General features: G+C 42.2%; 1 protein-coding gene across 1 annotated transcript in view; it reads right to left on the bottom strand.

Moving 5' to 3' along the window:
- Nucleotides 1-2823, bottom strand: part of LOC143137463 (Na(+)/H(+) exchange regulatory cofactor NHE-RF2) — a 61106-nt gene extending 58283 nt beyond the window's left edge. Inside the window, exons 1-2 of the mRNA XM_076297658.1 lie at nucleotides 2395-2823; nucleotides 2077-2293 (exon numbers count right to left, since the gene is read on the bottom strand). Coding sequence (XP_076153773.1) covers nucleotides 2077-2283 — 207 coding nt within the window. The 5' untranslated portion in view covers nucleotides 2284-2293; nucleotides 2395-2823. The remainder of the gene's footprint in view (nucleotides 1-2076; nucleotides 2294-2394) is intronic.
- Between the last annotated feature and the right edge of the window lie 11895 nt (nucleotides 2824-14718).

Raw genomic sequence — 14718 nt, 5'->3', positions numbered from 1 at the left:
CTCAACACAACACACCTGACCACACAACACAACACACCTGACCACTCAACACAACACACCTGACCACTCAACACACCTGACCACTCAACACACCTGACCACACAACACAACACACCTGACCACACAACACACCTGACCACACAACACAACACACCTGACCACTCAACACAACACTCCTGACCACTCAACACACCTGACCACTCAACACACACAGAGGAGAACCTGTCTGCAGAGTTCAAGTTCCTAGTACAGCATCATCTTACTGCATCATGTAGTTCAGGTTCCTAGTACAGCAGCACCTTACTGTACTGTGTAGTTCCGGTTCTGCTCACTGTACTGTGTAGTTCTGGTTCTGCTCACTGCACTGTGTAATTCCGGTTCTGCTCACTGCACTGTGTAGTTTAGGTTCTGCCCACTGTACTGTGTAGTTTAGGTTCTGCTCACTGTACTGTGTAGTTTCTGCTCACTGTGTAGTTTAGGTTCTGCTCACTGCACTGTGTAGGTTCTGCTCACTGTACTGTGTAGTTTAGGTTCTGCTCACTGCACTGTGTAGTTCAGGTTCTGCTCACTGCCCTTTGCAGGGGTACACTATATGGGACTACAGAATGTCCAGGAAAAGGACTGCACAATGAAATGTCCATTTGCGCATGGCCACAAGCAATGGTAAGAAATAGGCCTGACTGTGAGAAGTATTCAGAGACATTTCTGCTTCTGTCCGTTAGAACTGCTCTGTTCTTGTCCATACACTACAGGGGGTAGCCTACTCCAGAGCATAGCCTACCTGTCAACATTTAGCTTTCCAAAAACGGGAGATTTTTTTTTTCGGGGGGGGCGGGGGTCAGTGTTTATACCGGATCTGTGTTTGCATATTTAATACGTTTCATACACGTGTTTCAACACTGCATTTCGGTCGTTGCTTTTACCTTACCATTACCTTACGCATGCCAGTTATGTATCCACCAGCCTACTTCCAAAACTCCAAAGCTGCTTGCTGTCAGATTTGGTTCCGAGGGCACAAGTTCAGTGTATCAACAACACTCAATTACAGTTTATGTGATGTGTTAATCAATTAAATTCCCAACAATTTCACAGCTCGTTCTGGAGTAGGCCATTCAACTAGCCCGCTTGCTTACGACGAGACTCAGGCTGCGCAGTCGGCACCCGCTTCCTTATTTGGGTTTTGGGTTGCCAGGTTTTAGCCTATGACAAAACGGTTGAAATTGAAACTAAGTGATCGTGTATGTGTAGGGTGTATTACACAATCTGGCAACCTAAATGGACAAATGATTTTAAAATGAAGTTTGATGGCCATGCAAATTACGGGAGTTTTCCGGGAGAAATAACAAAACGGGAGGGTGCTGGGAGATGACCTTGAAATACGGGAGAAACCCGGGAAAACGGGAGTGTTGACAGGTATGCTCCAGAGGTCTCCTGTCCAGTTAAACTGCTCTCTGCTTCCAGCGGCAGGGCCCTGTCCTTGTTTGTGAAGTAGCGAACACACACACACACACACACACACACACCTCCCCCGTGTGAGAGCGGGGAGGGAGAGACTCGTGTCGCTGGGTGTTTACTGGTGCCTTATCGCTAACCTTCTGTCACTGTGGCCTGCGTTACTCACCCGGGCTGCATGTTATCAGCCAAACACCAGTGCAAAAAAACTCACACGTATGACACAGCTCGCGTTGTCTCGTAACTTATACTCTCAGCTCTGGAACCCGACCGGCCGCGAGAACTCGTTCATCTTGCCGCTCCAGCCTGCGCGCGAGCTACCGGCCTGACCCTACAGACCTATTGTATCAGAAGTTCACGTCATGCCCCCACACCACGTCTCATAATCTACTTAAACACTTTCCTCCGTCCAACCCTACACGGATGTAAACACAATACAATGACTCGTTGACGCGTCTGAATAACGTGACAACAAGCGTACACGTGATATGCAACAATACCGCACCAATAACAGTGATCTTATTAATGCTAAATTGTAGTGATAATTCAGGACAGAAACTGAGTATATAATATGGCCTCGTTCTTGGCTAAGTTTGCATTTCGCCCTGAGGGTTCGCTCTTTACCTGATGGTGCGTCTCTCTCTCCACGCTCTCTCCGTTCACCTCCACAACTCGGTCCCCCGCGCGCAAGCCCGAGGCTTCTGCGGGGGAGTTGGGCTCCACTTTTCGGATGTACTGTCCGCTCTTGCCCTTCTCTCCATGCAAGTGAAACCCGTAGCCGCTGTCCCCTTTTGTCATCTGACAAAGTCGCGGTTTCAAGTCGCCTGCCATAGTTCCCTTTCTGGAGTTTTCCAAAGTCGAAGTTTGCGTTCAGTTTGATGCAAAAAATACACATTAAATTATTCGACCACCGAGGAGGCTCAACTTTCAAGGTTTGCCCACCAGTATAATCCCACGTTAAGCATCGTTGCACCGCATCGAAAGTTGCGGATGCCCCGACTCAGTTGATTGAAATTCAGATCACGCAAATAGCTTTCTCCACGCAGTTACGGTAATAATATCCAAACCCCTCTCTCGCTGCGGGCGAAAACAGATCCAAACGTGAAGAACGATCCAAGAGATTAGGAAACCATCTCTCCAGCGAGCAGGGAAGTTGGTCCGGTAGCCTCTCCTGTGTCGCCTGTTGCTTTAGATTTGAGTCCTTCTGCAGCTTACGTTCCTCAAAACGCAAATATCGACCTCTCCGCGCCTTCGATTGATCGCTTCGCTATGTTCATCTGCAGAACTGGGTCTGGAGAGGGGCCCAGCGAAATACTCCTCCAGGAGAGCGAGAGAGAGAGAACGAGAGAGGGGGGGGGGGTTGCTGGCAGGATCACCTACGCGCTGGAGTCCGGTCCATGACAACCGGCTGGGGCGCGCGGATTGGGTTTCACTGAAATCAAGCTGAGTGGTTGCGCGCGGCTCTTAGCACAGCCTCTGTCACCCCCTAACGGTCACTCCTCGATCTAGGCCAGTTGTGCAAACTTTTCGTGGCAGGCATGCCACACTTTCTCAACGACAGAGGTGACAGTGTCCACTAGCCTACGTCACATCACCACCGCAATGTCGCAAACCTTTGTTCCAAAGAAGATTCCAAGCTTTTCATCGACATTGTTTCTGCATTTTCTGCATTTATATTTTGTGCTTTTTTACTACATTTTTATCAGTCAACACACACACACACTCACACACACACACACACACATCCTATCTATCTATCTATCTATCTATCTATCTATCTATCTATCTATCTACAGTATCTATCTATCTATCTATCTATCTATCTATCTATGAAAACGTCTCTTCACCAACACCTCTCATCGCTCTCCTCTTCGTCCAAGTCCTCGTCTGGCTCCGGACAGTTCCTTGCATGACCACTAGAGGGTGGCTTTGCACTGAGAGTGGTGTCTCCGTGTAGGGTGCGTCTAGAATTCTAGGCTAGTCTCCGTGTGTTCTGGGCATTCTACTGTCCCCTCTGCAGGCCTCGCCTGTCTGCTGCTGGGCAGGTGTGCGGCCAGAGGTGGACAGTAACTACTGTAAGTACATTTACTTGATTACTGTACTTAGGTGTGATTTTTGAGTATCTGTACTTTACTTCAGTATTAATACTTTTGGAAACTTGTGACTGTCACTCCATTTGAAAGACAAATACTGTACTTTTGAGTCCACTACATTTGAAATATGAGCATGAAGTACTCGTTACTTTTAACCACATTTGAGTCTTTAAATGCAATAATGCAATTGGCCATCTTGAAGTTCATTTTTTCAATAGTTCAATTTGAACTTGGCTGAATTGGCTGTGGTAATGATGACAACAGATTCTTCATCAGAACATCCTCCATGTAGCCTGGGAGAACCCAGACGCACCTGTTAGCAATTGATATTTGAGAAGTGGCATGGTGTTAACCAGACTATCCTCCATGATCATTGAGAAATTGGAATGAAATTAGACAATCACCTGATATTCACCACATAGCTAGGTCTCTAGCCTACATTATTAAGTAAGGGATAATGGACGACACGGTGGTCTGTTCACAGAAGTTAATGCACGGTCGAGGTTGTAAAACGTTTAAACCTCGTAGGCCTAGTGCATTAACTTCTGTGAACAGACCACCGTGGAGTCCATTATCCCGCTTATTCCACTGTTGCCACTTGCGTTGTGTTCATTTCCTGTTACAATTTAAACGTTTTAATCGCTAAAACTGTCTTGTTTGCAGAACTAATTTCTTCCGACACATATCAACTAATTTCTCAACTCACAGGACAAACTGCCGTTACTAGTTCTAAATGGATGGTTGCTACGGCCAAAGGCCAGTCGTTAGTTCAATTCAATTCATTGTGCTTTATTGGCATGACTGTTCAGGATACAATATTGCCAAAGCATTAAGAGCAAAATAAAAAAAATAAAAAAAAAAAAGCAAAAACATGGAATAATCAAAATAGGGGACATTAATAGTCTGTACATAGTCAATGTTCTGGATATTTTTTTGTCTTTGAGCGTTTTTAGATATGGGGCCAATTCATATTTGTGCTTAATTGCAAGATAACATTCAAGTTTGTGTTGGGTTTTCGTGATTTCTGTCCAATATGATATATATTTTTCTTTTTCTTTTTCTATGATAGAATTTGGATGGATTTTATTTGCTAATTGAATAGAATCTTTTTTAGTTTTGGGCATTGTCAAATTAATTGGTGTGAGATTACTGTGCTTTAAGATAAATTGATTTAGGGGACTTTTCTCTATATTTAATTCTGAGCTTTTTAGGGCTTTATAATGTATTGAATTGGGGTCACTAAATTGTATGTGTTTCCAAAATTTTAAAATTCTTTTTTTAATTTTGATAATTAATGGAAACTGGCCCAGTTCAGCCCTGCAGCCATTATGAGGGGTATTTCTGTGAGCTCTAAGAATGTTTTTGCAGAAATCCGTGTGCGGGGCTTCCATTGGGTGTTTTTCCCAATCCGCAAAATCATATCTTGAAAGTGGTCCCCAAATTTCGCACCCATAGAGGGCAATAGGTTCAATGACTTGCATGAACATTTTTAACCATATTCTTATGGGAATATTGGCTTGAAATGACTTTTTGATAGCATATAGGGATCGTTGTGCTTTTTCTTTTATGTTTTTTACTGCCAAATCAAATTTTCCTGTTGAGTTGATGGAGATCCCTAAATAAGTATATTCCTGTTGAGTTGATGGAGATCCCTAAATAAGTGTATTCCTGTTGAGTTGATGGAGATCCCTAAATAAGTATATTCCTGTTGAGTTGATGGAGATCCCTAAATAAGTATATTCCTGTTGAGTTGATGGAGATCCCTAAATAAGTGTATTCCTGTTGAGTTGATGGAGATCCCTAAATAAGTATAATCTCGAGTTTGTTCGATTAGTTCTTTGCAAATTGAAAATTTCATAATTTTGTTATTTTTGTTTTTTCTTTGGAAAACTACAACTTTAGTCTTTTTTAAATTCACCTTAGTGACCAATTTTCCGTGAAATTTTCCAGAATATTCAGGCTATTTTACAGGCTTACTTCATCTGGGGCTATGAGAACTAAGTCATTTGCATAGAGGATACATTTTACCTCTGTGTCTAATAATTTTATGCCAGGATCAGTGGATTGTTGGATTTTAGTGGCCAATTCATTTATATATTAATTAAATAACATTGGACTCATTGCACAGCCTTGACGGACACCACGGTATTGGGGGAAAAAATCTGTTTGCATATTTCCAATCTTAACTGCACATTTGTTTGAGGAATACATTGATTTTATTACATCATATGTTTGCCCTCCAACCCCATATTCTAATAATTTGTAGAGCAGACCTTTGTGCCATACAGTATCAAAGGCTTTCTCGAAATCAACAAAGCAAGTGAATAATTTGGATTTTTCTTGTTTAACGTGTTTATCAATTATAGTGTGTAGTGTAAAAATGTGATCTGAGGTCCTATGATTTGGGAGGAAACCAATTTGCGCTTTGTTTAGTATGTTGTGTTGATTGATAAAATCTGTCAGTCTAGAATTTACTATGGAACAGAATAATTTGCCCATGTTGCTGCAGATGCATATACCCCTGTAGTTACTCGGATCTAACCTATCACCACTCTTAAATATAGGTGAAATGAGACCCTTGCTCTCTAGTTCTATCTCTCCCGTTGTCAAGCGGGCGTATCCCAAGATTCTGATGAACTTTAGCTTTGAAACATCGCTATTTTACTTAGCCTGCTGTCATCCATCTAGCTAAAAGCCACCTCCGTCATATGCTACAATGTTGCAATGTTCTGAACGTCTGCATTTTACAGCTCGGATGCAACGTGACAGTTCATTTAAACTTCACAACGAGTTCGGCGAATTAATATACAAGTGTGATACGGCCAAAAAAATGGATCTACTTCATAGGTGTGCAGATAACATACGGTTAATGGTCGTTCTAAATTACGTAGGACAATGGGAAATTCAACCAAGCAGTGGAATAAACCATAAATAATCTAATCATAATTGAGTTATCTGCTTTTGTATTCGGCAGTGAAAATGTTTTAGATTTGTTAACAGAGAATGAATAATGATGGATGATTATTGCATCCATTTGAACAGTTGCAAAGTTTAAAAACAGGTGAAATGTTTTTGTTGGATGTAAGGAACTAAAGGTCTCTTCAAGTCCTATGACCGACCAAAGGATGCATACCCCATTAATGACCATTACATTTCAATATATTTTAAAGGAAAAATACTTGTACTTCTGAATACTTCAGTATTTAAAAGCAAGTACTTCTGTACTTCAACTCAAGTAAAAATCTGATTTAGCAACTTTCACTTGTATTACTTGTAGTAATATTTGACATGGTGTACCTATACTTTCACTTGTATTACTTGTAGTAATATTTGACATGGTGTACCTTTAGTAATATTTGACATGGTGTACCTATACTTTCACTTGTATTACTTGTAGTAATGTTTGACATGGTGTACCTATACTTTCACTTGTAATATTTGACATGGTGTACCTTTAGTAATATTTGACATGGTGTACCTATACTTTCACTTGTATTACTTGTAGTAATGTTTGACATGGTGTACCTATACTTTCACTTGTATTACTTGTAGTAATGTTTGACATGGTGTACCTATACTTTCACTTGCAGTAAGTAAATGAATTGTGTACTCCGTCCACCTCTGTCAGTCTTGTGGAGGGGAACTCCTCCTCCTCCTCCACCTCCTCCTCCTCCTCCCTCCTCCAGCTCCACCTCCTCCCTCCTCCACCTCCTCCTCCTCCTCCACCTCCCCTTGCTGCCACCTTCACCATAGGCCCATTTCTGTGACACCCCAATGCCCACATTACCTGCCCTGTGGTACAATCACCCCAATGCCCACATCATCTCTGCGCTGTAAACACCCCAATGTCCACATTATCTAGGGCAGGTGCAGGGTTTGAGTGGGGGCAGGTGCAGGGTTTGAGTGGGGGCAGGTGCAGGGTTTGAGTGGGGGCAGGTGGGGGCAGGTGCAGGGATGGGATGAACCGTGCAGTTCCAATCTCACACACAACACACTTCTTCTCCCCTCGCCCACTGCCTTGCTCTAGCTTGGGTTTACCCATGCTGCTTTGCACTGCCTTGCACTAGCTTGGGTTTACCCATGCTGCTTTGCACTGCATTGTAATAATATTCTTGCACTAGCTTGGGTTTACCCATGCTGCTTTGCACTGCATTGTAATAATATTCTTGCTCTAGCTTGGGTTTACCCATGCTGCTTTGCACTGCATTGTAATAATATTCTTGCACTAGCTTGGGTTTACCCATGCTGCTTTGCACTGCATTGTAATAATATTCTTGCACTAGCTTGGGTTTACCCATGCTGCTTTGCACTGCATTGTAATAATATTCTTGCACTAGCTTGGGTTTACCCATGCTGCTTTGCACTGCATTGTAATAATATTCTTGCACTAGCTTGGGTTTACCCATGCTGCTTTGCTTTTCTGTTTAGTTATTTAATAAGCACATTTTCCATCAGTGTGTCATTTGTTATCTCATTAGCTTACTTTTCCTGATGGGTTAAGATCTCTCACCCTGTATAGTAGGCCTGCTTATGGCAGAATATTGTAGGAAACTCATCATTTTGTTATTGTGAAAACAGTCTTTTCACACTGAATGCCACACATATTGTCAGTCATTGTTTTCTTGCTATTGAAAATGCAGTAAATAAAAAAAAAAGATTTTGCTTGTTTGTATGTGTTTGGTTTGCAAAATATCAAGCAAGACAAAAGACAATAAAATAAAAATAAAATAAACTGATCCATCTTATCTAAAGTAATGTTTAGATCAGTGGTCCCCAAACTACGGCCCGCCACCTCATTTTGGGTGGCCCCCCAAAACATGTCCGCGGTATATAGCATCTGGCCCCATGGGAGTACGACATCGTCAAACTATAACTTCGTAATTTCCCCCATTCATTCTCTATGGCGAGTCTTAACAGTACACATGTAATACTCTTTTTGTCCACTGGTGGTTGTTTTGGCGCTGTTTTGCGTTTGCCACATGGTTTGCCATCGAAAACGGAATGAAACGTAGGCCTACCTGCAAACAATGCTAGAGGCTGACTGCATTAGTGCTCAAAGTATTCTAGAAGTGTATCAATAGAGTACCAAAGTCATGACGTAGCGTTGTCAAGGCAGCGATTTCACTGGATCTAAACAAATCAATCTACCATTAGAAATCACCATAGCAGTGGCTTTCTTAATATATTTCAATCATTTTACAACGTTTCTAAGACGTTAGTATATATTTTTTACACTGTAGGAATCACATATTACAACATATATTCATACCAACACAATCACATTCGTGACTAGGGGAGAGTGGGGTGAGTTGTGCCAGTTTTTACTTAAAGTGACTTTAAAGGGAGGCCATGATAGTAATGCTTCCAACTACAATATGAACATATATTTCAGGATGTGGAGCATCTCTGGGAACAATCACTTTCGATCTGAAATATAGTATTTAAGAGATATAGCTTTCTAAAAAAAAAAAGTGGTCTTGTGGCACAACTTGCCCCTGGTGCGGGGTAAGTTGTGCCTTTGAAGAGAATGCATTGGGGTAAATTGTGCCATTGATTATTGAAGTAAAACAGTATATTTTGATCTCAGACACTGTAATGCTTTATAAAAGCTAGACAAATTCAATACAAAATTACTCATTTTAGGTTTATTTAAAGTTATTTTACAACATCAAAGGCCAATTTTCTACAAGCCTATTGCGCCACATGAGCACATCAAAGGTCATTTTTCGGTTGTCACACCAGTTTCATCCATGTTGTAGATCTTGTGTGGAGGGAAGTCCTACCTGAAATGAGATTAAAGTTTTGTTGATCAGAGAAGTTTACAGCAGATTTAGGTGGTTGGATGTGGTTGTGTAGATGTCAGCTCTGCCACTGCTACTACCTAGAGATTATGTTCCCCCTCTCCTTCCCAGGCTTCCTGGTCAGTGTGTGTGTGTGTGTGTGAGAGAGAGGGAGAGAGAGTATGAGAGAGAGAGACAGAGAGAGAAAGAGTCCTGTATACAGGAGTGTCTTTCTGAGGCTGACATGTCAAAGCCATATGATTACCTGTCCATCACTTTAGGTTATCAAATAACTCCCCCACGTTGTGCCTATTAATGGCAGAGGTTGCTTCAGGAGTGCGGCATGACAAATGACGGCGTGCTTTAAAGGCTCCAAACCAATCACATCCTAGAAAATATTAAACGTTTATTAGTATTATTAGCATATCTCTTAAATTGTCCCTTATTGAGCCCTTGCGTCCCTTGTCTTTAGATAAGTTGATGCTATACGCTCTAAATAAGTACCCAATTTTGCTTCTCTTATCTGCATGAGCATTGAGCATTCCTGTTCTTGAGCATTCCTAATAGAGTCCCGAAGTGTGATGTAGCGTTTCCATGACGGTAGAATCACTGGATCTAAAAAAACTTTCGAAGTGGCATAAATAGCATTGAATGTAGACATGTGGCATCATTTCTAGCTAATAAAAATTAATATATCCATTTAAACGTGTTTTACCTGGCAGCAGCTTAGCCACATAACACGGATTCCATGGCAGGTGTAATAGAAAGAAAGAAAATTCCAGTGGATATTTCACGTCTTCTGAAAGACTGGCGGCTGTATAAAGGCAAAACACGTCCGTGAATTTAAGGATTTAACCGCATGCTGTGAAGTTACATGCAGGTCTCTTTTACGGAGGAAACCCATGCTAAAATAAAACTCTGTAGTCACGAATTTGATCATGTTGGTATGAATATATGTTGTAGTATGTGATTCCTACAGTGTAAAAAAAATATACTAACGTCTTAGAAACGTTGTAAAATTATTGAAATAGATTAAGAAAGCCACCGCTATGGTGATTTCTAATGGTAGATTGATTTGTTTAGATCCAGTGAAATTGCTGCCTTGGCAACACTACGTCATGGATTCTGGACTCTATTTTTAATAACTAACTAAGTCAAGTCATATTTCTGGGACTTTCTGGGATAATTATTTCTATTTTTTATTCACTCGTTCAAATGTTCATACAAATTCACAAGTTCTCATCAGGTAAGTGAAAGTGGTCATTTCAGATGTTTTTGCCTGCACTTCATAAAACTCTCATAGTTTGAGAACTTCAAATTATTTGTAGGATATTGCTTGTTCACAACTTGAGCTGTGTATGCAAATACACAGAGTTCAGAGTTCACACATTTTGGATAAAATTTATTTTGGGACTCCCTGCTAATACTTTTGGGAATGTTAAAGTCTTTTTATTAGTATTATTTCATTTGAGCTACATTTTACACTGATATGGCATGATGGCAATATAAACACAGCTAATAATGGTATTAAATTGCAGTAGCCTTGTACAGTGGCTAAGGCCAGATTTTTACCTGAATCGTTCAGTTTTTGCAGAAAGCACGAAACTTGGTACAGGTATAGTACTACCCCTAGTGATCAAAAATTGAAATGGACCCCAACACATAGCGCCCCCTAGTGGCCCCTATCTTGACTTCAAATATGGCCACCAAAATATGCCTTTTTTTCTACATTTATAATGCTATGCTGCTTTTAACACATAATATGACATGTTTACAGCCATCTTTCAGCATTATGAAATATATAATGAGACAATCATGCATAATTAAAATGGCAGACATGTTGGATTTTAAAGAAGTAGGCATACATTCTGACACTGAGTCAAAAACTGAGGTACGTTTAGGCTATGTGTGAAGTTTCGACTGTGTGACTAAACCCTGCACTTGCCTGGGCTCAATCCTTCTAATTTGCCCCCTAGAGGCTGGCATGCTAGCAAGGAGGCTAAAACCCATAGATGCTAGCGTCTGTCAAGTCTCTTAAAGAAACATATGCTGCCTTTTGGGAAATTAGCTATTTTGTCTTCTATCCTAGAGTTACATAAATTAGTACATACACCCAGTCATAGTTAGATAAATTAGTATATAACCCAGTCCAACACATCCTACTGTTAGCCTAATTCAATTGAGGTGGGTGGGGCCAATTAGCATACCAATTTAAGGCTTATAGTGATTGTCCAGTCCTTGGGTGTGCTTTGTGGTGGAAACACCAAAAGCTCAATACAAGTTGAGGTTGTTCTGATATAGTAAGTCCAAGACTTGCTTGAGGACCACTTTCTCCAAAACAAGAAAGGAAGAAGGGAAATAGGTCTGTAAAAACAGGAATGGTTTTAGAGGTGGTGGCGAATGATAACTTTTTCCATCTTTATCCTCCTTGACTGATTTTTCACTAGTTTCACATTTGGCTACGGTCAGTGTCACTACTGGTAGCATAAGCCAGTACCTGGAGCCTACAAATGTTGCACAGGTAGTCCAACTCCTCCAGAATGGCACACTAAACGTTCCATTGCTAGAAGGATTGCTGTGTCTCCCAGCGCAGTCTCAAGAGCATGTTGGAGATTCCAGGAGACAGTTGCTCTAGAAGAGCTGGGCAGGATGGTAGAGGGTCCTTAACCCAGCAGCAGGACCAGTATCTGCTCCTTTGTGCAACAACAAACAGTAGGAGCCCTGCCAGAGCCCTACAAAATGACCTCCTCCTGGCCGCTGGTGTGAATGTCTCTGACCTGTCAGACTTCATGAAGGTGGCCTGAGGGCCTTGGAAGGACGCACACACCTCTACGGGCAAGACAACTGCACCCTCACTGCTCTTAGGCATCAGGATGAAAACTTCAGACCCATTGTCTGACCCTGTATTGGTGCAGTGGGCCCTGGGTTCCTCCTGGTGCACAACAATGGCTGGACACATGTAGCGAGAATGTGCAGGCAGTTCCTGGAGGATGAAGGCATTGATACCATTGACTGTCCCCCCACACTCCCCCGACTTAAATCCGATTGAACACCTCTGGGACATTATATTTTGGTCCATCCAACACCGCCAGGTTGCAACACCGACTCTCAAGGAGCTCAGTGATGGCCATGTCCACATCTGGGATCAGATACCCCAGGACACTATCTGCTGTTTCATTAAGAGCATGCCCCGATGCCATCAAGCATGTGGGGCCATACGAACTACTGAGTACCGTCATGAGTTGCTGTGCTGAAATTTAAGCAAAATGGACTAGCTTGCCACGTCATTTTTTCCACTTAGATTTTCGGGGGGTCTTTTAATTCAGTCCTCTGTGGATTGATCATTTTCATTCCCAAATAACGAAGTGGCATCCTTTTCTTCCTAACATATTACCCAGTCCATATCAGTTTGAATCCTACCTCACAGGATGTTCGTTTAACGTATCGTAGCTTGGAGAGCTGTCCGCACCTCACCATCCCACCACAGGGGTCTCCCAGGGCTCAGTACTGGGCCCCCTTCTCTTTTAGCCTGGAAAATACAGACCCTGATAATCTAGGAAGATTAAGGGTCTGGCAAAGAACAATGTAATGGCCCAACAAGCGGCAACAAGCATGCATTTAAAAATCTCACTGCACGCAATTGGATAACACTAGACCATGTTTACTGTCCTCCAACGTTGCAGCGCTGTCTTCATCAGTTTAGCTGGTTTCCCGGAATGTTGGAATGTTGGGGTAAAAGTAATGTCCATCATTGCTCTTTGCTAGAGTGTCTCGCAGAGACAATTCCATTGTGCTCTCGCGAGAACTCTAGATTTCCAGGGTACTTCTCTTTGCTATCCACACCACTTCTTTGGGACAGATTATTCATTCGCACAGCTTCTCATACCACTGCTATGCAGATGACACACAGCTTTATCTGTTCTTTCCACCTGATGACCCCTTGGTCTCGGCACGGACCTCGGATTGCCTCTCAGACATATCTACATGGATGAAGGAACACCACCTCCTGCTAAACCACTCATAAACCAAACTGCTGGTCCTCCCAGCTAAACCTACTGCTACCACCTACTCGAATGCCCTCATACAGGCATATATGCTACCCCCCGACCATTGCGCTCTTCAGACAAACATCGTCTAGCTCTGCCACCGGTACGCTCAGGTCAATCCAAACTTTGTTCATCTGTTATTCCTCGTTGGTAGAACGCACTACCAGTTCCTACTAGAGCAGCCCTCTCCACCTTCAAAGAACTCCTAAAGACCCAGCTCTTCAGAGAATATCTCCTCTCGTAGCACTACTTACAACTAGCTAATTCTAGCACTTACCACCTGACTTGACTGTATAAAAACAACACTCACTGATGCACTTTTCCCTATTGTACTCTACCTTTTTGAATTGTTTTAAATTGTTCTAGAATTGTTGAGAGAATTGTTTTAAAAGCGTTAAACTGTTTACCAGGTTGTAAGTCGCTTTGGCTAAAAATGCGTCAGCCAAATGCAGTGCCGGCCCAAGCCTTTTGGGGGCCCTAAGCAGAATTTGATTTGGGGGCCCCCTCCCACAACGCAGTCACCTGTGCTTGGCGATAATTGACAACTTCACACTATAATGTCATATTATAAATTAATACAGTGAGGTTATGTATTAATACAGCGACTGATTATGAACTACTGTCCCCCTGGACACAGATGCATAAGGACCCTCTCCCCCTACCCTCTTTGTGCAAATGTGGGTACAAACGGGTGTGTGTGTGTGTGGGGGGGGGGGGGGGTTAGATGTGATTTCCTGTATTCTGGTGCATTTTTGGGATGGTCAGCTGGAGAAGGGCAGTAAAAAAAATATTGCATAAGTGCATAGTTGATCGAGCAGAATGAGTTTATTTTGCTATCATTACTTACACTCAAATAACAAGCAATTCCACATGTAACAATTCATATTTTATTGGCAAATGAGGCATAATCAAAAGAGTATACTTAATTGCAGTATGGTGAACGCTTAACATGGTGATCTACTGCAGCCTAAATATTAGGGTGGCACCGCTACATCGCTTGCCACTATCTTAATCACATGTAAATTTATTTTCATCACAGAAGTCTCCCCACCCAACATGGTATATTTTCTCAAACACTACCATCTCTCACCCAAGATCTTAGAGCAGAGCGCACGTACTGTTCCATCTTTGCCTATGAAGCTGGAATGTTACCGATGCCCAGAGTCGCGCTAGTCAGTGGGTTGGGTTGGGACTGGGAGCCTGGGCTTAGTCTGTTGTTGCTATCAGACTTACCACTATGTCACATATTATAGAGCAGTAATAAACTATCAACACTTTAAGGTGCGAAATCAGAAACAATCCCTCTGTGGTAAATTTGCCTTCAGCTACGTTTTCATGTAGCTACTG

Source organism: Alosa pseudoharengus, unplaced genomic scaffold (assembly GCF_046254945.1).
Source record: "Alosa pseudoharengus isolate Yale_2024_CS ecotype anadromous, Long Island Sound unplaced genomic scaffold, YU_APseudo_1.1 YU_APseudo_1.1_scf_21, whole genome shotgun sequence".
In the NCBI taxonomy this organism is placed as follows: Eukaryota; Metazoa; Chordata; class Actinopteri; order Clupeiformes; family Clupeidae; genus Alosa; species Alosa pseudoharengus.
Note: the sequence above shows the minus strand (reverse complement) of the source record. Positions and strands in the feature narration are given on the sequence as shown.